The following is a 24,383-nucleotide window of genomic DNA, read 5'->3' on the forward strand; positions in this document are numbered from 1 at the left end:
GAATACCCTATATGCAAATGTATATCTGTTTCCATGCACTTGTACCTTCTGAAGAAATTTGCAAACTTCACTGTCAGTAAGTGTCAAGCTTCTGGTTTTATTGTTTGAAAAGTGTCACCAGTTCTGTGAAGTTCTGCAGAATGGGGAAGCAGTCTCTGCTTCCAGTTTGCTACTGGCTCTTGAGACCATTTTGCAATTACTGGACAGCAGTTTGGATTCTCCCATTACTATTTTCTTATTATAGGCTTTAAATAACATAGCTGCTTTTTATCAGGTGGAGAAAAAACAGTGGCTGTCCTCTGGCCAGCAGGTGATTTTTAGGTTGTTCCAGTGTATTTGTGATTTATAAAGATTTCTAGGACTGATAGATCGTTCCATTGGCTTAATCCTCAGGATTTCCAGGTCTGTTTTTTCCAGCTTTCAGATTTCATTATTCTTCCAGTAGTTCATATATTGTTTATCTGTTAAGTTACTGCTGGCACTTGTCTTCAGTCTCTATGTGCTTGTTGGTAATTCCTTAGCCTTTTTAGCTTACAGTGCTTGGCTATCTTTTGAGTGTTTCCATAATAAAGACTTCTCTGTCACTTCCTTGGCAAGATCCTGAAGTTAAATAATCAAAATAATTTCTTTGAATAATTAAACTCTGCCAAAAGACTTCCAAGAGAAGTCAAACATTGAATTTGAGATTTTGAGAATGCTTTCAGTTTAGATATGTGGGAGAAGCAATGTATGCATAAACCCAAGGTCTCTGTAATAAATCCAGGACATGAAATATATGCTTTGAATAGGTTGAGTTATAATCATCTGTATTGTGTAATTCCTCACTTCCTAGTTACTTATCTTGATTTAAATTCATATCTGCTCCAGCCAAGCTTTATTATACACTTCATTCTTAGTTATTAGTCTCTCCACTTGCATCCCAATGCATGCTATGATTGTCTTTGTTGAGCGTGGACTTTCTCTTCTGAAGCTCATGCCAGATAGAACAAATTGTCTCCTTTTCTCTTTTTACTTCTCATCAGTACTGTTTTTTAACAACATAATCACTTCCAAAATATTTGCAGAGCTTTTCAAATAGTGTTGTATTATGTCATGTACCTATGGCAGTGGATCTGGTTTGGAGACAGATGTTTTCTCCTTAACTGATATAGCTGACCTTGGAAAACTAAAACAGTTTTTTAAATACATGAATCTGTTGTGGTCTTCCTTCTTCCATCTCCCTAGTGGATTTCTGAATTTCTGAGATTAGTAATTTGATGTGGAGGGCTCTCATTACATGAGAAGACATTGCTTAAGGCATTTTGGGTCTTACTGTGTAAACTTATGTTTTATTGTTTTACTGAGCTCCCTCAGGTTGTCATTATGTGGAGGCTTTTCCTCCATTATGGAATTTCATAAACTTGGATTTATTTCTTCTTCATTTGTTTTTATATGGAAACACTTACAACCAAAAGAAAGTTGTTGGGTTTTTGTAATAAAAATAAAAATCCTTTAGTGAATCTGTGTTTTGAGGTCCTACTGACTTACATTCTCCTGAACAGAACTGAATTTGAAGTGTTATGAGATACTGCTAAATTAAATAAATTCTACTTTTGTTTGTTCATGAGCTTGCCATAATTGGTACTCTTTCTTTTAAGAGATACAACCCATTTGGAGATTGAGCCTTTCACGCTTCTGGGTGTCTGTGCTGGGCTGATTCCATATCCTCACCACAACCAGTCCCCAAGAAACACTTACCAGTGTGCCATGGGGAAACAAGCCATGGGTAAGACTTCACTTTTTATTTCTCTTTGAATTGTTACATAGTTTTTGAAGCTATGTAGTGAAAATGACAAACAAAAATTCTTTTTTTCCTGATTCACATAAAAGCTTTTCTGGGAAAAGTTAAAGAGCACTTCTTTAACTTTGAGAAGGAAAAGAGTTTACCTCTGAAACTTGGAAAGATTAATGTGAGAAAAGTACCAGTCAGTTTCACTTAATGAAGATTATATCTGCAATTCTTAACACTTAAAAGAAAATTTTAATAAACTGGGACACTTTTGCATTTTCTATTGCGTTTTATTGGAAATTACCATGACTTTCAAGTTTTCAGCATATCTGCAGGATTGGCAGAGTGGTCTCTTTATGCTGCAATGTGCTGTGGGTTTCCAGACAAAAAAAAGAGTTAAAAATTGTTCTCACAAAGAGAAACAGAGCACATATTGAGGAGCATTTCTTTGGCTGGTTGAGTTAGTGTCCTAAAAATAAATATATCAATAGTTAACGTTGACATCAGAGAATAAGAAGACTCACATGTGAAAGAGTTGTTAATAATTTGAACACTTTCCACAGCCTTAGTTTAGATTTTTTTTGCTTTTGCTTTTTTGGATGAAGAGGGCAAGCACTGAAACAAAATTAATTTTCTGATTACTTATTATTTAATTTGACAGTGTCATATATGGTCATTAAAACCTAACTGTTTTGTAAATTTGCTGCTGGGGGTAATTAACAGCAGTTAAGTTCTAATCCTTTCTTTAATACTCAGTGAAACCAGCATTACAGTGCCGAAGTCTGTGGCCTGTGATCAAGGCAGAGGAGCCTGATCAGTCATACATCAATTCAGACAGCTGCATTCAGACTGGTGCTCTACAGGCTGGTTTTGTGGCTTGTATTGATGGCTTGCTTGCAAGTTGGGAGCTACAGCAGCACAGCTCTGTTTCATGAACTGCCACTTCAGTTAGGTTTACTAAACCATTTATTTTGTGCTGTGTGTTCAAAGCTTAAACACTATACTTTTTGTGAGACTTCTCCAGCAGAATTAGTAGCAAAGTAACTGTCTTATGCTGAACCATCATGTTGAGCACATGAAAACAGAAAATATCAAGATGCATGTTCTCTATTTAAATTTAAAAAAAAAAAAGGTGGGTGGGTGGAAAGAGGAGCAATGCAATCTTTTTTCCTTACAGTTCTCCCCCATCCCCTTATCTTTCCCCCACCCCTGAGTCTCTATTTTATGACTATTAGTCTCAGAAGGTTTGGTAAGTTACCACACACAGTTAAGCAGGATCAGTGTGTACAGAAAGCCAATTCAGTATCTGTGGAGTTCTTTTGTAGTTTTCTGTGTGAAGGTTTTTTTCCCCATTTTGTTTCGAGTGTCATTTGCAATTCATTGTCTGTGTTTTCTGAGGTTGGTGTATTCAGCTGCTTTGACCCTAGGTCTTGCACATTTAGCTCCTTGGATACAATCCTCTGACGTTCCTGCTGACGCTAGGAACACAAAAGCCATTGAATATCTTGAGCAATAAAAAAAGCCTTTGTTTCAGTTTGTTATGACAAAACACCTGACTCAAAGAATAAGCAGATAGATAAAAGTAAATTTTAAAAGTTGGCACATGACTTGAGGTTTATTTTGCTCTGTCTGAAGTATCTGCAAACACCTGAAGCTTTTTGTAATAACTGCTTAAAAAAAGCCACCATAAGTGGCAATATGTAGGGGCAGAGATTTTCTCTACACTTACTGATCAGATGAGACCCAGAGGGTATTCCTGAAACATTGCACATACTTTTTTCTGTTTATTTTTGTGAAGAGATGTGATGTAGTGTAGCTTCAAACCCCAAGCTTTAAGTTACCATCCAGCCTTATTGCTTTCTTTCTCCATACCGAAATTGCAGAGCAGCTCCTCATCCAACGCTGCCATCTCCAAGTCCTCTGTGTCACTCCCTTGACTGTCAAAACCTGGAGCGGCGAAGGGAGCCCGGGGTTCAGTCTGGGAGAGGAGAGCCTTGTGCTTGTCAACACTGACCCACCCCCTCTGACCATATCACAGGGCTGTGCCAGCAGCTTTGGACAGTCTTTTCTAAGCCTCATTGTTAAGCAACATCAAGCTAAGGAAAGGTGTGAAAGCACAAGTAAGTGGAAAGTGGACATCAGAGATTGGAATGAGGTCTGTAATCCAGTGTCCCTGACAAGTAGTAGGTCCTGAAATAGTAATGTTTATTGTGGAGAGCATTACATATCCTGAAATCTCCCTTTCAGGGGTAGATGAGTCATCTTGTTGGAGGACTAGAGCTGCACTTAATGACCAAACTGGATTTCAGTAAAATTAAATTGAAATAAAACCCCTCACTTTTGGCATAGATTATTTACATATGTTGCAGGTTGAACTGTAAGACTGATAGGAAGTTAGGTAGTAAATACAACAGCAGCTGCAAAGACCTCACTTGAATGTTGACATTTCAGTGCAAGGTTAACAGTTGTAGCTTAAAATTTCACAAGTACTTAAGATGAGAATACAAGAGTCTGTACTATTTGCATTTAATGTGTTGGTAAAATAATTCTTCAGAGGATCAAAGGCTTCTACATTTAAGAAATAGTTCTAAACTGAGCTTCTTAATTCCATTATGACATAAAAACCTAGTCAGTTTTACACATTGTACATCTGTGACTGTCTAAAAGCCTAATTTGAAGAATGAAAAAATACACTTTTCCTGCCAGTAATCCCCTATATTGCACATGCACGTGTGCTGCTGTGTAATTGGTGGTGGAGGTACACAAAGCAAGCTGTACACTCACAGCACAACTGTGCCCTGCAGCTTCAACCCATGATACATAACACAAATCTTGACTAAGAAAAGGGGGATTTGGGTGTTGATTATTACTGTAACCTCTGAAAGAAAAGGAAATATTTGAGCCGACAGACATAGGTGGGTGAGAGCTTTGTTGTAGAAGCTTATAATGAAGCAAAAACTTTGATATTAGAAAAAAAGTCTGTTACTGTACCATGTACATTTCTGCTTTGCTTCTGTGAAGTAGCAAAGCCCTTTATATACTGTTCTGCCTTGTACTGTAGCCAGCTGAATGTGTTAAAATTGAATTGAGAAGATAAATATGCTCCAAGGAACTCAGTGCTGGGGGGTTTTGACAGTTGTGAAAGTTCTTTGGTGGACTGAGAGCCAGAGTCCTCCCAGATTTTGTACAGCTAGCCTAGAGGCACAGAATCTAAACAAACCTCAAAGCAAAACCAGCTGTTGCTGGTCATCACAGCTGGATCTGGGAGCACTGTGGCCGCAGTTCTGTTCTGCCGCTGCTCTTTGAGGATTGTTTGTGCTTCATGACACGACCTTGTTTTGACACCTCTCCTCTCCTTGGTAGTAGGCACAGAAGTGCTGACGCAGAAATGAACTCCCCCCCACACACACATTTTACCCATAATCTTTTTAAACCACTCCTTAATCTTTCTACTGTGAAAAGAATATTTCTAACACTTAACATCCAGATCACCTAATGCATGTACTGTGACAGTCTGTCTGAGCGGAGTCGGGGCCCCCTCCGCAAGGTTTATTGCAGCATTTAAAAACTGTACTTCTTCCTCTCTTGCTTTGTGCTCATATAAAAGGACAGAATCTTAGAAAATCCATGCTGAAAACAGGGGAAATACAGAATTAGAGCAGTTCTTTTCTTGACATGTGTAGCAATAGCCCTTTTGGGTCAAATGGACTGATTTCTGTATCCTTGTCAATTTTAATTGTACAGTTTAATGTTGTTGTAAGCGATACACCAGAGAATTGGATTAATGTTTATTTTAGCTGGCTGTTTGTTCTGGTGAGTTCTCAAAACTTTGAGCATCAGAATAGCAATGCCTCATTTATGCTAAATACCAGTAGATAGTGTTTTTGTAGTGATTATTTCACACTAAAGGATACTCAAATGACACTTAAAAAGAAAAAAAAAACTGTCAGGAAATTGAAAAAAAAGATAGAATGCACATGTGCATTCACAATATATCAAGTACTGAGAAAAAGAAAATTATCTTCATTGTATCCCAGTCAACCTTGTGTGTTTTGCTTTAACCAGGGCTAATTACCAATGAAAAAAATTGGGTTTTGCTGGTGGGATAGTTATAAATGTGAGTCATTGTGAGCAGGGTTTGTTATGGTGAACTTTAATTATACTTTACTTTTGCTTGGTTGTTTGACTGGAGCAAACAAGGGCACTGTTCTTTCAGAGAGAAAGCAGAAATAAAGCTAGTGACTTGCTTCATTTCAGCACCCACACAGAGGGCTCATCCCAGCACATCAGTCCTCTGAAGAGAGCTACTGCTTTATTTTAAATAAGCAGATTGTGGTTTCAGGCTGTGGTATGCTAGCCCAGTTTAGAGAAAGGATTATTTGTATAACCATTAAATCCCAGCTATTAGGAATAATATTGCTGATATATGCCATGTTTTTTGGCTAATTTATTTCATTTGTGCTCTGGAGTCATTCTCTAACCAATTTCTTTCCTGCTAGGATACTTGTCATGGATATATATGTATATGTTTTCCATTTATACAGCATTCATCTCCTGAAGAGTAGCCTTAATATAGTTTATTATTGAGGCCTAGAATCTCAGTAATATCAGTTGCTTCTGGCTCCCAGACAGTAGCAGTTCTCTAAGGCTTATCTGAACCTCTGATAAAAATGCCAGTTTTTAAATACGTGGAACATCTGAAGAGAAATAATCTGTGCTACCTGAAATATGTTAAAGTGTCATTTGAAATCTTTGATAAATAGGGAACTTCTGCAGGTTGTTACTGGGGTGTAAAGGACACCCTGAAAGTATAAAAGATAAAACTGGTGCTCCAGACTTCATCCTGTCTTAGCATCCTTAACCAGTGAACCATAGCAGGTGTTGCATATAAGCATATCAGAGGAGGAAAAAAATGCAAGCATTTAGTTTGAAAGTTAAGTTTGGCATGACTTTCTCTTGGAAAGATTTCTCTCAGCATCAGGAAAATCTACCTATCTGTGCAACATTTAAGCTGAGCTTCACTGCAACCTACTCTGAAAGCATACAAATTCTAGATGCAGAGGGGAATAATGGTCTAAACCTCTTAAGTTTTTAATTTGGAAGTATATTTTCTGAGCTGTATACTGGGAGAATCAGGGGAGTTGAGTCAATGTCTAACTGAAATCTCAAGGTATTTCAGAAACAGTGAGGCCTTCAGGTGATGGACCTTGCAGAGTGGGACTGCGAAGGTCTTCAGTCTTGAGGAATCCAGGCATTACCAGCTTGTGTCTTACTGGAGGCAAAAAATACTGTTAGAAGATTGTTTCCTTATACAAGAAAAGACAGAAAAACACCTGCTTTAAAGCAAGAGACAAGCCTGTCAATTCTACCAGATTTTTCTTGTCATTTGAAAATTCTGTGCCTGTGTCATTGAATCTCCTTTCTAGAACCTGAGAAAGTCCAGACCAGCTGTAGCAGTTCATTTTCAGACAGTTGCTGTTGAACTATCTCTCCATTCTTGTCCTTGGGAAGGGGTAGACCTGTTGTGATTTAGGAGAGTGAGCCTAGTGCCAAGTGCAGGATAGGTCTTTGGAAGTGCCTGGTTTTAGAGTTTGATTTTCTAGACACTTTATGTAAATGGGAGTTGCAAGTAGATGCATGTAAAATGTGAAGCTGGCCTCCCCAGTGAGCAGGTTTGTGTTCAGATGTGCTTCTTGGCCATGTGAAATCTTCCTTCTATACGGACTGTTTTGACCTTTCCAAGAATGCTCTGAAACTGCAGGACAAAATGGAAAGGTTTTGAAAGACTTACATCCTAAGGACAAAGTACTGCAGAATGTTTAGCACTTACAACTTTAAAATGTTACCTTTTCAGACTGTTATTTCTTAATTGCTTAGACACATAGAATAGTCCTGGCACAGGGTACAGCAGACTCTAATAATATATGATTGTCTTAACTTTTGTTCTGCTACACAACGGTTTATGTTTCCCTGCTGGGTCTTAATTATTTTTTCCTCAGATTTCAAGAGACACTTTTGGCATTCTGATGGGACAGGGCCAAAAATTTCAGTCTCAAGCTGTGAGGTCTATATAAAGGGTTGAATTCTGAACTGTGAATTTAAAATAAATTTCATGTAAATAGACAAGTACAGAAGTGGACTTCTACTGTAGTCTTTCTATCAGTGGTGCTTCTTATTTTAGAAAGTAAATCACTCTTGGCTGCTGGTAGCAGTGTGCTTCATTTATACTTTGTCCCATTCTAACACAGGCTGCTGTTGAACTAATTATTGCCCAAAAAAGGAAGAAAAAAAGTTGTTGAAGATGAAGACCTTGATCCACAGTTTCTCCTGAACTCAGTGATAGTCTTTCTGTTGATTGTAATGAAATTTTGAACCAGGTCTCTGAAACAACAGTTGAACTCCACAAAAAAATCCAAACCCAGTGGCTATGAGAACAATAAAAGCAAGCTTCATACCTGAGGGATTCAGTGTTGTAATTAGAAAAAAAATCTTATCTGTATTAATTCAAGTGGCTTTTATTTCTTTTGTTGTTCTTCTTTTTATATTGATGCTTAGTTTTTTTCAAGAGAAAATAAATAACTCTTTCTGGGAGCTTAAATTAAGAAACTACTTGTATATTTATTTAAATATAATAATGTAAAATTGTTTTGGTTTGAATTATTATTTTTCCCCTTCTTTTCTTGAAGAATTTCTGTCTGATTTTAGTTAATTTGCATTTTGGTAACTTTTTAGCCAAAACATTCCTAAAAAACTCACTAATGTTCACTGCTTTTTTTTTTTTTTTTCCCCCCCCTCTTACATGCAGGTACTATTGGATACAATCAAAGAAACAGGATAGATACTCTGATGTATCTCCTTGCTTATCCACAAAAACCAATGGTAAAAACAAAAACAATAGAACTGATAGATTTTGAGAAACTCCCTGCTGGACAGAATGCCACAGTTGCTGTGATGAGCTACAGTGGCTACGATATTGAAGATGCTCTTGTCTTAAATAAAGCCTCTTTGGACAGAGGTAAGATCCATCAACTCTTTTGCACTTCTCCAGTGTGTGTTCCAATATATATTCTAATAAACTTGTTTTCTCGTAGTGTTACCCTGTAGTAAATTTTATTGCAGTTATGAACATTAGATCACCAGTTAAGAAATTGAATTCCCAAACTGCTTTGCATGCTTTTGTTGGTTTTCTGTATGATTAGTGATTGTAACTCCATGCATACAATAGTGTGGTGAAGATGCCAACATGCATATAAAATCCGAGTCTGGATATTATAAGAAAAAATGGCTAACTTCTGACCTCAAATAAAAAAGGTGTAAATACTTAGCTTACAAAAAACATAAGGCATGAGTTAATCTGTTCTCTTGGGCTTGCTTTTTAGATGTTTACCTGAACCTTTGTTCATTACTAGCAAAGAGCTCTCATTATTTCCACCAGTAACAAAAGCAGTAGATGAAATTAGATTTGTGAATGTATTTAGGAAAGGAATAGAACCCGAGGCAGTTTGTGTCTTTGTGAGCTTGGTGTTCTGAGGGGGCAGTAGCAGTATTGCCTACTTTCTGAGAGAAAATAATTGTGTTGCCTAAAGCAAAATAATTTAGTGTTTATCCAGAGCTAAATTAATGACCTGCTTCCTTAAAAAAATATACCAATCCTGTGGTGCAGTGTATTTTAAGTACCAAAGGGAAGGTTAACTAACAGAGACCCATGTTTGTGTAGGTCTAGCCTGTCTCTCTCACTCTACATTTCTTCAGCACTTCATGTCAATGCTGCTGAGGGCTGGAGAGAGTTGCCTGAAAACTTCATCTCCCTTCTCTCACTTTTCTCCATAAATTCCTTGGAGAGCAGGCATAGTGCAGTGATCAAGCTGGTTTTAGTTTTGGGTGGCCAAAATCAGATTGTTCCATCACTTTATTCTGCCCCCCCCCCCCCCCCCACACACCCTTCCTTCTAGTTGCTAGGCAGCAGTAATAGTATTCCTAGACATGTATCTTTGGCATTAATGTCTGCTGCATTTAATTTATGCCTCCTTTTCTAAAACAACAACAGGCATGATTTAAAACTGTTTTCTTTTCTGGTGGGCTGGTAACATTTACAGGGAGCGCTGTGGTGCTTGTCAGGAATTACTTGACATAATCTGAAGATACAGATGTACTGTATGTGGCCACGACCATCTTTCAAATGAGCTAAAACAACCCAGGCTTATTAGCAAGCTTTGTTCCTGGCTCTCTGTATTTCTAAATGTGATTACAGTCTTTAGTATCATGGTTAGTTGCTGTACTTAAAGAGGAATTCCACAGATGCTACTTCTCTCATCTAAAACCGACTAATTTTGTAACAGTACATGTAATTTCAGGTGAGGAAAAAAGAATAATGGGTTGATTGTACTAAACAGTTAATCAATCAGTACACTCAGTTAGTACTTTCCTGGTAGACTAGCTTATGCCAGCCACAAACATGAGTAAAAGTTTAGGTTTCTTAGAACTCATGAAAGGAAGAGATGCTCCTCTCACCCTATTACAGTCCCATGTTACATCTTCCTGGAGACTACCAAAATTATTCAAGAGATTCAGTGCTTTCAAGAGAAATTATATGTGCAAAGATACAGAAGCAGATTAGCACAGTTTGGAATTGGACTGTAGTCCAGTGTCTTATAAAAAGTTGTGTACCTGATCTGATGTTAAAGTTGTGCATGGTATATGTGTACAACATTATGCATATTCAAGCCGATGAATAATCTAACTAATAAAGAATATTTTATATTCCCTAGCTCAGATTTTATTCTGGTCATGTGTTATAAAGGATTTTTGAATTCCTAGGCAGATGAGTTTGTGTTCCATTCTAGGCTTTGGAAGGTGCCTTGTGTACAAGAATGCCAAGTGTACGCTGAAGCGATACACTAATCAGACGTTTGATAAAGTGATGGGGCCGATGCTGGATGCAGCTACCCGTAAACCCATCTGGCGCCATGAGATTTTAGATGCTGATGGTATCTGCTCTCCAGGTAGGTCAGACTGCATGTTCGCTCAGGGCTTGTTCATAGTCAAATTGGAAGTTAATGTTCTGTCAGTATTTCTTGTGCACCTTGTGTTATACTTAGCCTCTTGGGAGATTTTTTGACTTGCAGACAGCAGTATTGTGATGGGAAATTTAAAAAAAGTTAGTTCCTGAAAGCAGCATGTTACCAATCATTGGGGACACTTTTGCACATGAAAAAAGTAGCTTTATATTTAAGTAAAAGAGTGAGTTTATAATAATGTGAATCTACTGAAGCATTAGAATTTGTATTCTTAATGTTCCCAAGCTGACAAGCTTTTAATACTGTAGTTTTTCCGTTTGTCTGTCATATGCTGTTGTTTTCTTAAGGATAGAGATAGACCTCTTATTATTTTGATTTCATGTGTCAAAATCTCCTAGCAAGATGTCAGTTAATGCAGTTATTTGAGGAAGTAAAACCTTATGGTTTTAAGACTTTAGAACAATGTTTGGAAAGAGATAAGAAAAATAAACAGGAATGTAAAGAGGGGTGTATAACTTTCCAATGGTAATAGATTTGAGGAAGAATCCCGTACTGTCATCCTTTAGTTAGAAAACAGCTTAATAGACCTGCTAAGATCTAGTAAAAAAGGTGTTTTAAAGGGCATTAAACTTAATTCCATTATAGTACACAATTGGGTTAATTTGGATCCTTAACACATCACAATGGAGCTTTCAAAGTTAATTAAGGAAAAAAAAGGCAAGAATCTTCTGAAGTATTAGGATAGATAGGACTGGGCTGGACTCCAGACTGAGACTGTTCTCAGAATCTAGGTAAAAATCTATTTGAGATAGTTCATGTGGACAGAAGAGACACAGGCTGAAGATCAGTGTAATTTAGTGGAGGAGGTGGGAGGTAGATACTTGGTGTGCAGTTGTATCATCGGGCATCCTCCTGATCTGGTTTTCAATGTAAAGGACAGGATAAGGGAATGGAGCAGGGAGAAGCTATATATGACACCAGTATCAATAGAAATACGTAAATACAAGGAGACTGACAGTAGTTTTGCACAGGTCATTGTGGAATGATGGGCTGTCCCAAATTCAGATGTGAATTTCTAAAATTTGTCAGTTCAATCCTGACAAAGCGTTCCCTGTTAATTTTCTCCATACTTAGAGCATATGACTTCAGATGCTTTTATGCAGACTTTTGACCCAGGGTATGTTGAATAGCTGTTCTCACAGTGCACTCAAGCATGCAAGCTGTTTTGCTTTGGTTTGCAAAAGAAAACTGGTTTACTGATTCCCTTATCATTCAATATTTAGTAAAACAACAGAGCATACTTCTTGGACATGTTCCTTCCAGTTTGTCTTCTACCTTTTTTTTAAAAGCTTAAAATGTATTTCTGACACAGTCAGATACATCGTCAGGGTGCTTTTTCTTCTTGTTCTCTGTAGGTGAAAAAGTAGAAAATAAGCAAGTTCTTGTGAACAAATCTATGCCAACTGTGACCCAGACACCTCTGGAAGGAAGCAGTGTGCCTCAGCAGCCACAGTACAAAGATGTGCCAGTAACGTATGTTGCAATATAACTTCAGAGCTGGGCAAATTACATGAAGGAAAGTTGTCTGAAAAAATATACTCAATTCTAGAAAACTCTCTTCTTCAACTATAACTATATTTGGCTGTTGTTTGTTAAATTGAAGATCAAGGAATTGGTAATATATGAGGAAGCTTTTGCTGAGAAGAGCCCATGTGAAAAAAACCCCCATACCTTGTCCTTTACAAGTTCAGCTTAATTCTCTAATAGTTTCTATTGCAACTCTTTAAACTTTTCTTTTCCAGAAACATAGTGTTCTCTGGAACTTGTATGTGAATATATATGAGGAAAAAATGATTTTATATATTTTTATATATATATATATGTGTCTATTTTATATATATATAAGTTCCATACAGATTACAGTTTGGTCAGGACCTTATCAAAACACAGATAGTTGTCTGTAACTTGTGTTTCGTTCATAGAAGTAAAAAATAATAATTTTGGATTCTTTTTCTAGGTACAAAGGCGCGACTGATTCTTACATTGAAAAAGTAATGATTTCATCAAATGCAGAGGATGCTTTCTTGATCAAAATGTTGCTGAGGCAAACCAGACGTCCAGAAATTGGAGATAAATTTAGCAGTCGTCATGGGCAGAAAGGTAAAGGACCCATTTAATAAAAATAAATTATTGTTGTATATGCCTACTGTACATACATAATGTATGTTTCCATTGATTGGTTCAGATCTTTTATGAATACAGTGGTAGAAGGCCATATCCCTTTTTTTTTTTCTGTTAAGTTCACCTAATTTAGCAATGATGTTTCTGAAACAAAAACCTGTTAGCAAAAACTACTCTTGGTTGATCTATGAATCTGGAAAATACAGTAGTTTCCCCCTATTCAAACAAGTACAGGGGTTTTGAGGTTTGGTTGGGTTTTTTTTGAAGTCACAATTTGGACTAAGGTGATCGATTTGTCAGTGGATTGTCATAGATTGGAGAGGTTCTGAACAGACAGAAAAGAAGAGAGATGAAATGGGAAGTTTGCAGGTCAGAATGTTTGCAGGCATCCTGCTCTAAAGACAAGACTGCAGGTAGATAAGTCAGAGCCATGGAGTAAAAGGCAAGCAAATCAGGAACACAACTAGGAGTGTACCAGCAAAGAGCAGAAAGAAAGGAAATGTTTTAAAAATACACACTGGGACATGATCTGGAGCAGCTCTGGATCTTCAGACCAAAACTTGAAAATGAGTGCCCACTTGGAAGCTGCTTGGTGGCATGCAGTTCTCAAGTTTTAATGTTACTAGGAAAATGAAAATCAGGAACCTACTTCTATATCTGCTGAAAAACAGCAGTGAACTCCCTTTGACCTGAATGTAAAAAAATATGAGTATCAGATCATCCTCTGAATCTCAAAGAGTGGAAGGTGTGCAAAGGGTGTTTAGAAAAAAGTGACTGAAAACAGCCTGACTGTAACCAACTTAAAAGCATGTTTTGTTCCCATTGTTGTCAGCATGGGACAGCTTTTGATATGTTCTCATCATTCTGTACACTTGGAAAATCAAGATTTGTAGTATTTTAACCATGACCTTCTGTGTTAGTGTATGTGCCATGCTATTACCTGAGTTTTGTAATCTTGTTACATTTTTAGGTCTTATTTTGGCTTGAGAACATTGCTTCATTTCTTGTCAGATGTGATGGAAAGGCAAAGAGGTTGATGTTACCAAATCCTTTCCATTGCAGCCCATACACCCCTTGCAGTCCTGTCCTAATAACTCCTGGCCAGATATAACTGAAGTGAAAGACTGCATCCCTGTCGTGAGATGCAGAGCTAACCACTGTAATCCACATTTCTGTGGTGTCCAGGGTAGGGGATCAGGACATCTACCTACAGCAGACCTGTCAATCAGAAGAGGTAAAATGGGTGCAGAAGGCAGTAGTTGATCACAGTGACAGCTGTTACCAGATACTTCCTCAAGTTTGTGTTGTCGATAAGAATAGTCAACACAGTCTCTCTCAGTACATCCAGCTCTGTGCAAGGTCACCTGTAATTCCACTGTGTCTTTCCACGCACCCACAAAGCTGGCTTTTTATTTTATTTGTTTATTATTATTATAATTAGTCTGTATTCTCAGGAAATACTTCCATTGTTTCTGTTGTTATTAAGGAAGAGATACTCTCTGATAAGCATTGAAATGTTTTTGTTGATTGTATTTTCAGGATGGTTTTTGATCTAAAAATACAAAGCTATTCCCACTGAGTTCCCAAGTGATTTGGAAATCAGTACTGTTGAAGGTTTCAAAAAAGTAAAGAAGCAGCATTACATACTTGACTTTCCCTATAAAACTGAGTCTAGTTCTTGCACTGCAGCCTTATAGGATAGTTAAGATAAGTGAGGAGAGGAAGAGCTCCAGAGGCAACCAGGAGAAGTTGAGCAACTGGAGTGTCCAACTGCCCCATTCTTCCTTTTCTCAGGGAAGATCCTCCTTCAGGAATATTTTGCGTAGATTCTCTTTCAAATACTTTTTCAGTCTTATACACAGTGAAGTTGTACATTGCTTAAAAACTTAGGAGCGCTGTTAGAGCAATGACTATTTCATGATACAATTTCAGCTTTGTCTAATTAAACCCTTCTCCTTATAAGTGGCATGCAGTATCTTAGCAGCAACTTATTTTATAATAATGCAATCAGTACTGTGCAGGACAAATTTTCTTATTAGAGTTTAAAAAAAAAGCCTCCAAATTATATTAAAGAAGCTGCTTGATTAGTCATGATAAATATTTATAGGGATTTACCTGAAAAATTTAAGTAGGTTAGTTTTTTCTCCTAGTTTGGCCTATTAATGTGCACCAGTTGGAATAGTTGAACAGAATGTAAATGAACTTTTTTTTCCTATCCCTCCAAAAAATAATAAAAAGAGTGCTCCACAAATGTAGAAACATGAGTGGAAGAGGAAGAATGACAGAAGAAAACAGAATTCTGTCAGGCAGGTTGCAGTATTGCTTCAGGGTGCTGAGGACCTTCCATATGACAAAATGCACATAAGACATCTCACACTGTAGAGCAAGCAACTACCTGTGGAAATCCCAAGGTAATGAAAAGCAGTATCTTAAAATGCTGTAGGAAACTTTGAGGGCACCCATAATTATGCCTGGCACTGCATCAGGTTAACAATGGCTGATCACCCTCTATTTGTGCTTGGGACTATAATAACACTAATAAAAAGCCAAACCCATAAATTATTTAGAATGTCACTTTCAGCTTGGTTTTGGACACATGAGTGTAACACAACTGTTGCAATGTTCCCAGAGTTTGTAGCTGTCCCATACATCAATCTGTACTAATAATCCCTTGTGTTCAGGGGAGTGATCAAATTCCAAGTTATTACATTTTACTAAGACTCATAGCCTTCCTCGCAGTAAACCTCTCAGTTCACTGCCCTGTAGTGCATTATAGAAAAAGATGTTACAGTAAACAGGAGAAAGGAGGAATATGGAGAAGATACATTTGAAAGATACTAAGAAAAATAACTGACAAGAACAGTGCAGTTCACTTTTTTGCAGTTTAACAGTACAATGAAGCCAATACTGACCATAGCAGAACTGGAGAAAAGGCATGAAAAGGAAAGGGAAAACCTCCTTTGATAGCTTTTTAACATTACATCTAGTATCATCCTCTGACATCAAACTGGGGAAAGATCAATCTTAACAGAAAAATACAGACAATCATGAAACAAAAATCATAATACTAACAGTTCAACTTTTTATATTGAGAGAATTTTTAATTAGCTTTGAATTTATTCTTTCATCTTGGTCTGAATGGAGGCAATTATGACTTCAAGTGTAATTTGTGACTGCTAGCTTTAAGCCTGCCATAGAGCCATTTGAACATAGAATGATCTTAAACACCCTGAAGCCATACTGCAACCTTGGTTCAGTGAGAAGGAGAAAAAGCATATGTCTGTCTGTATTGTCAGTCTCTTTTGTGGAATATATTTATTTTCTAGAAGGAATGCATGAAGATGAGATTCAATTTCACGGAATCCTAGTAGTAGTGGGTTTTAAATAATTAAATATGTGCAAAATAAGAGATTGCACAAACCATGTCTCAAACTTTTTGATGGTCTTTTTCCTGTATTCCAAATTGATTTGTATTTCAAAGCTCTGCTTTGTCACTGGAGCAGAAGGAAGCAGAGTAAAGGAATTAGAAAGTGTCTGGAATACAACAGATTAAATCTCGCAAACCAGCTTTAGCCTTTTGTTACAGAAAAGCCTTCTGTTAATTATGTAGGTAGATTTTTGTAGGCCTCTATAATAACACAGATCTATGTCACTGCCTCTGTATTTGCTGCCTTGTTTGTGTCCTCTCACATGTCATCATGGTATTGGCAAGGGTCACCACTTCTGGCCTGTCCACTACACCCTCTTTTCTCGTGAGTCTGTGTTTTAAGTACACTCCTTCCAAGCTGCCTGTGAAAGGTTGCCTGTCCTTGAAGGCTTCTCAGAAAGAAGTATATGGGGAGAAGGAAAAAAAATCCAAACAAGTGAGGCCACCAAGTTGTGTTCTGAAATGCAGATATTTTGCTTTATTTTTGTATTCATCTTCGAACTGGATGTTGCAGTAAGATCTTTGGCACTGGGACTGTCTCTATAGTCTGTAAATCCTCTCTGGTACTTATATGTTTATCCTAAACTGCAGGACTTTGTTCTCAGTATGTTGCATCATATATTTTCCAGAAGGATAAAAAAACATCTTTTGGTTAATTATTTTGTTGTTTTAATCTTGTACTCTTCAAGCAAAGTCACTTTTCAAAGCACAGAAGGCAAAAGGATTGTTAAGCTAAAAAGCTTCATCTGAGTTCCATACAAAGTAAATTATTATATTTCCAGATTTCCTCTTGCTTTGCTACAAGTCACAATGAGGAAAAAGTTGGGCTCCTTTGATGTGAAAAAAGCAATATAACACTTCTCTGAAAGAACATTTCTCAGTCTCTCATGTGAAAAAGGATTAACACCTCCAACAAAGGTCCTGTAGATCACAGAACTAAGCAGCAATACTGAACAGTATTCCTGAGGAGTGGAAAAACTGTATTTAAGCAAGAGATTGTTTGAGCTGGCAAACAGAAGCTTTTTAATAGCTGAAGATCTAAGATAAAGGATTAAACCTTTCTGAAGTATCTGCACTTAAACAACTCTAAAGACAAGGAAGCAAGTTTAAATTCATGAAAGATGGTCCTTGTTTTCCTAAATGAACCATGTTCTTTAGTGTCAAAATAAAATCCATTCACTGCATTATCAACTACATAAACTTCATGACAATCCCTCTCATGTAGCATAGTCTGACCTTGTTTACTTTTTGAAATTTTAATAATTTGAGCATCTGCCATCTGCTTTCCTAACTTCATAGTGGAGATCAACTTACCTTTTTCCTTTTAGTGGGCACTTGAACAGTACAGATAAGCAGAACATTTAAAATAAAACATTAGTTTTAAATGGCTACTTGTGTAATTTCCCCCCATGTTACAAGTCAGAATTAGTACTTTATCTCTAATAGAATGTCAGTGGGTTTATAGTAATTAAATGGTTGAAGTGGCATTAAAAAGAATTTGCTCTTAATCAACTGCAGGAATGTCAGATGGTTAGTAGTTTTTAGGCATCAGGGAAGGTAGGGATTTCCTACCATGTTTTCATCTTCAAAAGCTAAATTTGAGAAAATGTCAGAATGCCATTAAAACTTCCCAAAATGTTTTTTCCTGTTTATTTTTAACAAAACTGCTGCTTAGCTTGCTGTCTTAAGAAGAAAATTACAGCATTTTTTGTCTCAAACAGCAAACAGGTAACCTTCTGACCTTTTCAGTAAATTCTCAACTGAACTTCTGAAATTAGCGTGATTTAGCATTTTATGGTACAGAATAAAAATCTCTAATTCTGTTTCCAAGTAGTGTATCCTGAACACACATTTTATTAAGCTCTTCACTCAATCAGCCATGTGTATTTTGTAAAGTTCCTATGGTTATTGTTTTACAATAGCTGCTTCCAGAAGCATTGTAAGGGTTTCAATTAATCAGCTCTTTGTGTGCTTCAGACTATGCAAATTTATCACATCAGACCATTCAGCAGCTCATGGGAAAGCAGTGTACAAACTGTATTGTCTTCTAGCACCTCCTCTCATTTAGAGTGATGTTTTTAATAAGAAAACTAATCAAGTTTACTTATGCATTATTTATCTGTTAATTTTAATTCTGTCCTTTACCTCTTATGTCAAATGGGATGTAGCAAGTGATATGATAGATCAGTGAATGATTCAATATTGAACAAAGCTTATGTGATGCAGCACTTTTTTCTTCTAGACTTCTTTTATGCTTAGTTAGCCAACACACTATGTAATTAGAGAGTTTTGAAGCAGCTGTACATTCGTTGTTCAGCCTTGCTAATTTTTGCAAATCTGTCACTTGTCTGTAACATACAGTGCTGTGTTACTGCTACATCTTTGCTTAATTATGTGATGTTGTCTTATTTCTCAAGAGTATTTTCAAATTCTGGCAAATCTGGTAAAGCTAAAATAGATGCCTTTCAAGTCAGTTTTAGCTGTTTTACCACCCTATCATTAGGACGAGTAAACAAGCATGTTTAGTAATGTGTTTCTTTTTATCTTGCTGATAGAAACTGGCATTGCTGCTGCTTCTATTCACATCGTCTCCTTTGCTCTCTAATGTCCCTCCTGCTGGTAGTAATTAGTTTTCTATATTAGGTTGTTTTGACTTATTTGATGATTTTTTTTTTTCATTTGGCATGTGTGTGTATAGAAAGTGCCTTATCGTAGCCTGGTGAAAAACTTTCCCATAATGTCCCTGCCCCCTCCTGGCCGCCCCCCTTCCCCCTCTGCGCCAAGCCGCAGTTTTAGTCTGGCTGTGCTCGTGTTTGTAAGCAAACTGTAAAAGCAGCCACAGGAAAGGTACCAGCTCTGGAAACCTGAGTTTCTCCTGAGTAGGAGAAGAAACTCAGACAAAAGTACCGGGGAGAGGGGCTCTTTATGCTGTCAGTGCCTTACGGAGGTACATGGGTTTGAGATGCTGTCAGCATTGATGCTGGTAGCGTGTGTGGGGCTGGGGGCCATTGTTGCATAGTCAGGGGACTGTCATTTATTGGCTGCCATACAATAGCATTGAAAAACAACTGCCTATGGCTGTTTTATACTTGAATGTTAAACCACTGTGGATGTCTGATTTAAGTTCACTCTAATTTAAGCTGTTACCCTTGCATTAAGCTGCCATGCTTATTAATCCAGGTTTTTTTTTTTTTTCCTTTTTGATATTGTAAAAGAGTTTCTTAGTATTTTCACTGATTTTCTTTCTAAGGTGACATTATAAAATGGATACACAAGGTTTTTTCCTAGAATTTAATTTGTTTTTCAAATGAAAGTAAATTAGATGTAGCAAGTTGCTAGGAGCTTTCTTGTTCAAGCACATAACCATCTTGTTAGTCCACACTAGATAACAGATTTTGGTTTTTGTTTTGTCTGTAGCCTTTTCTGGTTGTTAGTACTTGATTCTGGTCCCAGATGAGACACCACAATGTATAGGTGAGAGCCATTCGGTCCCACTGCAATACAGACTTTAGTCTCAAGTTGAATTACTCAATTCCAGACGCAGCATATAAAATTGTGAGAGGAAGGGAAGTGAATGAAACCAAATTTTCCATGTGCCCTCTATGAATGCTGAGGATCAATTTTCATGTGATGTCTAAATCAATAACAATTAAGAAACACTCACCTCTGGTAAGAACCACAGAGCAAAACAGCCTCCTAGTTTGAGTGTGCCTTACTTATGAATATTTTATGGGGTGTAGTTGAGCAGCTCTGTTGTGAAATGCAGTTCATACTTGAACAGGGTCTGGAACTTTAGGCTGTTTTAAATACAGCTTTCTATCCTTTACTGTTTTATTGGCCAGTTGCAAGTGGTAATTCCACTTACATGGATTAATTCACTTGGTCACTTTTTTGCAGCTGTTGGCTTGCCTGGTACTGCTCTGCTGCAAAAAAAAAAAAAAAAAAAAAAAAAAAAAAAAGTACCAAATTGAGGAGCTTAAAGTGCAGACCTGTGAGCATTAGTCTCCTAAAGAGTTTCTGAATGCAAGAGATTGCAGAATAAAATCAAGTTTACATTTTTACATTTTGAATTAATTGCAGGAAGAAGCTTCTCTGTCCTCCAAATACACAGAGACATGCTATAGATCTGCTACAGGCTCAGCAACTTCTTAAAATAGAGAAACTTAGAACTGAGGCTTTATAGCTTTCCCTTTTTTCTTTTTTCTCTTTTTTTTTCCTCTCTGTAAAATAGAAACTTTATAAATGGCCTAGTAAGCTTCACATTTCTGGATTCTGTCTAAATATTTTGTTTTTAACTTCTAAGCTCATTATGCTGTCTTTGTGTTAACTTGTATTAAAATCTGTCAGCTATGACTGGTCTCATAACCACAGTCAGCGGACCAGAATAAGTTAATTATTTACTTGTGTCACTAGTGCTCTTCATCTAATGAAATGCACAGCTGTGTTAGATCTGCAGTTGGGTGTGTAGGACCTATTGTTACACAAGTCAGCGGAGGGTAGAAGCCGCTATGATGGAGAGCCCTCAGTTCTTTCTGCTGTTCTGCCTTTCTGTGTCGATTTCATGGATCTTTTATCATTCACTTTCACACAAAACAAACAACACAGTGGCTGTCTGCTATGGGAACCAGCTTGGCATATAAAAGGTTTTCAGAGCCTAAAGTAATTTTAAGTTAGCTGAGATTTAATTCTTGGCTTACAGGTGCCATGAAGTCCAGATGCTGCCTAATGCTTTCTTAGATGTTAATGCAAATAAGGCAGAATGCATGCATGGTAATACACATATAACAGAGTATTTATGTATAAAATTTTAGGGCAAAAAAAAGCTGTGCAAGGAAGAGATAGTGGGTTGGTTTAAGTTGGGTTTTTTGGGTTTGGTTTTTTTTTTTTTTTTTTTTTTTATTTCCAGCAAAAGATTGCTCCTTGGCCGACAGAGCTGGAAGGATGTTATTGATTTATCACAGTAGAACAATGAAAATTAGTTTCAATAGGTTTAAAAATGAAATACAGCAGCACACACACCCTTGCCCCAGACAGTGTTTTTCTGCTCCCTTCCCCCATACTTACCATTCTCATTCTATTAACTACTGTCCCATACACCTATCCCTGTCTTGCTTGGACAGTGGAAGAGGAGCTCCCTCCTGAGCAGACGCCGATATCCTCCTGTGAACTGGCTGGTCGGGGGATGCCTTTTTAGGGATGTAACCAGTACTCTCAGTCTTCCAGGAGCCCCCCTCCACTCCAGGACTGTTCCCAAAGCATGCTCTGCCACAGTTGCAGCAGGCTGATCTCAAATAGCTTGCAGACTTTTTCAGCTCTAAGGGATTCTGGAAGAAATTGTCCAGCTGAAACAGTAGCTTTGGTTCAAAGGAGTATGGGCTTAAGCAGCTGCATTTTAGCACCTGAATTTCAATGTTAGATCTCTTGATGGTTTATAGCTGCAGTATGTTGAACTGCAGAATTCACTACAGAAAGTTATAAGGATTAGAAGGAAAATTTTGAGATGCATGATGGATATTTAAAATGCGTTTTCATGTTTCTGTTTATTCTTTCTGCAATATTTTTAGAGTTTGGAGGTTTTTCTTTGTTTTATATCCATTACTGATAGAGACTGAAAAAACGCTTCCAAAACTTTTAAAGGGACAGGTTGTGTTCATGGACTGACGAAATAAAAGCAGCCTGTGGACTGGATTGCGCTCTGTAATTCATTGATAGCAGTCTTTACTCTGCAAACTGATGTTACCTGAAAAAATCTTCGTTATTTTTTATTTATTTTCCCCTACTTATCCCTGTCAAAGTCCCATTTGATGTGGTTTTATTGACAATATTTAGCAAAGATACATATGATAAATAAAATTAAAATCAATAATAATTTTCTATGTCCAAAGGCATAACCTAAGAGGCCAAATTTCTGAATTTTTTTCTTTCAGGAAATTATAGCATCAGCTTTAAAATCTGGGTCTCTCTTGGGATATTCCAGTCTTATTGGACAGAAGCTTCTAGTTGCTTCCGAAAATAGGATCCAAAGCTTTCTTCCCTAATTTGCTAACTCACAAATCTCTGGGAGCATTATAAGGGTATGCTAATTTTGCCAGTCCTGTCACAAGAGCTCTCTTCTAGTGTGCAGGTTGGGAGTACTGGTCATGGTAATGAGTCTGGGTAAAAAGTGATCCATTAGAAAGAGAGGAGGAGGAAAACACTAAAGAAAATCTGGTGATGAGCATCAGCCCTGCTGGTGGTTTGCTGTTTTGTGGATTGAAATGTTTTCTCTTCTGCAGGGGTGTGTGGACTGATTGTTCCTCAGGAGGATATGCCATTTTGTGATACAGGGATCTGCCCAGATATCATAATGAACCCTCATGGCTTCCCATCACGTATGACGGTGAGTGGGGCCGCTCCGTTCACATGACACTGTCCCCCAAGAGGGAAAGAGAAGGGGATCAGCCACAAGAGGCAAAAAAGCTTTAAGTGTGATCTCACTGAGAATATTCTCCAGTCATAATGCCAGCACTTGCTCTGCTCTGAGTAGTCAGCCTCTGTTTCACTGTAAAAGGAGCAGGGTTGCAGGCTCTTTGTGCATCATTCCCAGTTTGTTCTGTGTCAAGCTAAGAGGGATGCTACTGAATATTTCACTTGCACCCTTTGTGTTTGAAAATTTCTTGCTCTCCCTTCCCCATTGCCTGTGCCTACTAATCTGGCTGGGGTGGACTGTGAAGTGAGCATTGGAGAGGAGCTTTAATTATAGATCCAGACCTGTAAAACTTCTTAAGTTATACGCACCTCCCTGGAACTGAGGCAAGTCTTGCACCTGTGCTCCAGAGTCACTGCCTGCTAAACTCCTCACTGCCTGGCCCTTTTGTGGGACCTCAGTGCTTCCTTCATACAGCCTCTCATCTTTATTCCTTTGTTACCATCTTCCCTTCTGTTCCCCCTGTTGCACTGCAGCAAATCGGTCTCCATGCCTGTTTCCTACAGCAGAAGGCCATAGAGATCCTGCCCGTTTTTCAGATAACTGGAAGAAGTGGAGCTGCCTGACTTGGTACCTTAAGGGTGTTCCCAGACCCTGTGATGAGTCCAGTTTTCCCCTTCACACAGAAGTACTCCTGGCTCTTGGGCTTCTTCCACTCCTCCCATTGCATGCAATAGCCCAGGCTGCCATCTGAGACACTTTCTCTGACTAGCTTGTGCTGTGAGCAATCCAGCAATGTGCTTGTCCCAATGACCAGGCTGCTAACTCTGCTTTTCTTTCACAGGTGGGAAAATTGATTGAACTCCTGGCTGGAAAGGCTGGGGTGCTCGATGGCAAATTTCACTATGGAACAGCTTTTGGCGGCAGTAAAGTTAAGGATGTGTGTGAAGATCTTATTCGCCATGGTTATAACTACCTAGGGAAAGACTTTGTAACATCTGGGATCACTGGGTAAGAATCTGCTCTTTACATTTAGGTGTTTCAGGAGAGTGGGGAAATCCTGTTGAGGCACATCTGAAAAATCTTCTCATGTCTCAGAGCTCGGGAGATTTCTCTTGTTTGAAAACTGCTCTGTGAGATTGAGAAAAGAGGCTGAAGAGTGGTGTGCATTTTGATTTTTTTTCTTATAAGCATTTTGTGGTTCCACATTTTCAAAATTGCTAGTGTATGTGTGGTTGTAATGGGAATAGCCTTTGTGGTACATATGAAAATTTCTCAATTTCTGGCAAAATATAAAAAATATGAAAATTTCTCAATTTCTGGCAAAAAAAAAAAAAAAAAAGCTAAAACCAAGGCTTTCTTGTTGAGAGATAGAAAAAATTTCAGATTTCTGTCAACAGAAAGTCTTGCATATGCTTGGAATCAGATAAGCATTTTCATGTTGACTTTAATAGTACTGTAAATATGGATTTGATGCCAAGCATCTGTTCTTGGGAATATTTTGTGTGTGCTCTTTTTTCCTTTTTCCTTCTGTTTTTTTTCTTTCGATTATACAATGTTTCAGTCTGGCATAATACTCTAATC

The 24,383-nt window shown here is 37.7% G+C and overlaps 1 protein-coding gene across 6 annotated transcripts in view; it reads left to right on the forward strand.

Annotated features, from left to right (window-relative positions):
* Positions 1 to 24,383, forward strand: part of POLR3B (RNA polymerase III subunit B) — a 71,855-nt gene that overhangs the window by 35,552 nt on the left and 11,920 nt on the right. For 5 of the 6 annotated variants that reach the window (XM_059846258.1, XM_059846257.1, XM_059846262.1 and 2 more), the window contains 8 exons: positions 1,638 to 1,765; positions 3,652 to 3,888; positions 8,574 to 8,783; positions 10,612 to 10,770; positions 12,201 to 12,318; positions 12,803 to 12,945; positions 22,669 to 22,772; positions 23,644 to 23,810. In XM_059846258.1, coding sequence (XP_059702241.1) covers positions 1,638 to 1,765; positions 3,652 to 3,888; positions 8,574 to 8,783; positions 10,612 to 10,770; positions 12,201 to 12,318; positions 12,803 to 12,945; positions 22,669 to 22,772; positions 23,644 to 23,810 — 1,266 coding nt within the window. The remainder of the gene's footprint in view (positions 1 to 1,637; positions 1,766 to 3,651; positions 3,889 to 8,573; positions 8,784 to 10,611; positions 10,771 to 12,200; positions 12,319 to 12,802; positions 12,946 to 22,668; positions 22,773 to 23,643; positions 23,811 to 24,383) is intronic. The other variant, XM_059846259.1, reaches the window with a different exon arrangement.

The sequence above is a fragment of the Haemorhous mexicanus genome, chromosome 5 (genome assembly GCF_027477595.1).
Source record: "Haemorhous mexicanus isolate bHaeMex1 chromosome 5, bHaeMex1.pri, whole genome shotgun sequence".
In the NCBI taxonomy this organism is placed as follows: Eukaryota; Metazoa; Chordata; class Aves; order Passeriformes; family Fringillidae; genus Haemorhous; species Haemorhous mexicanus.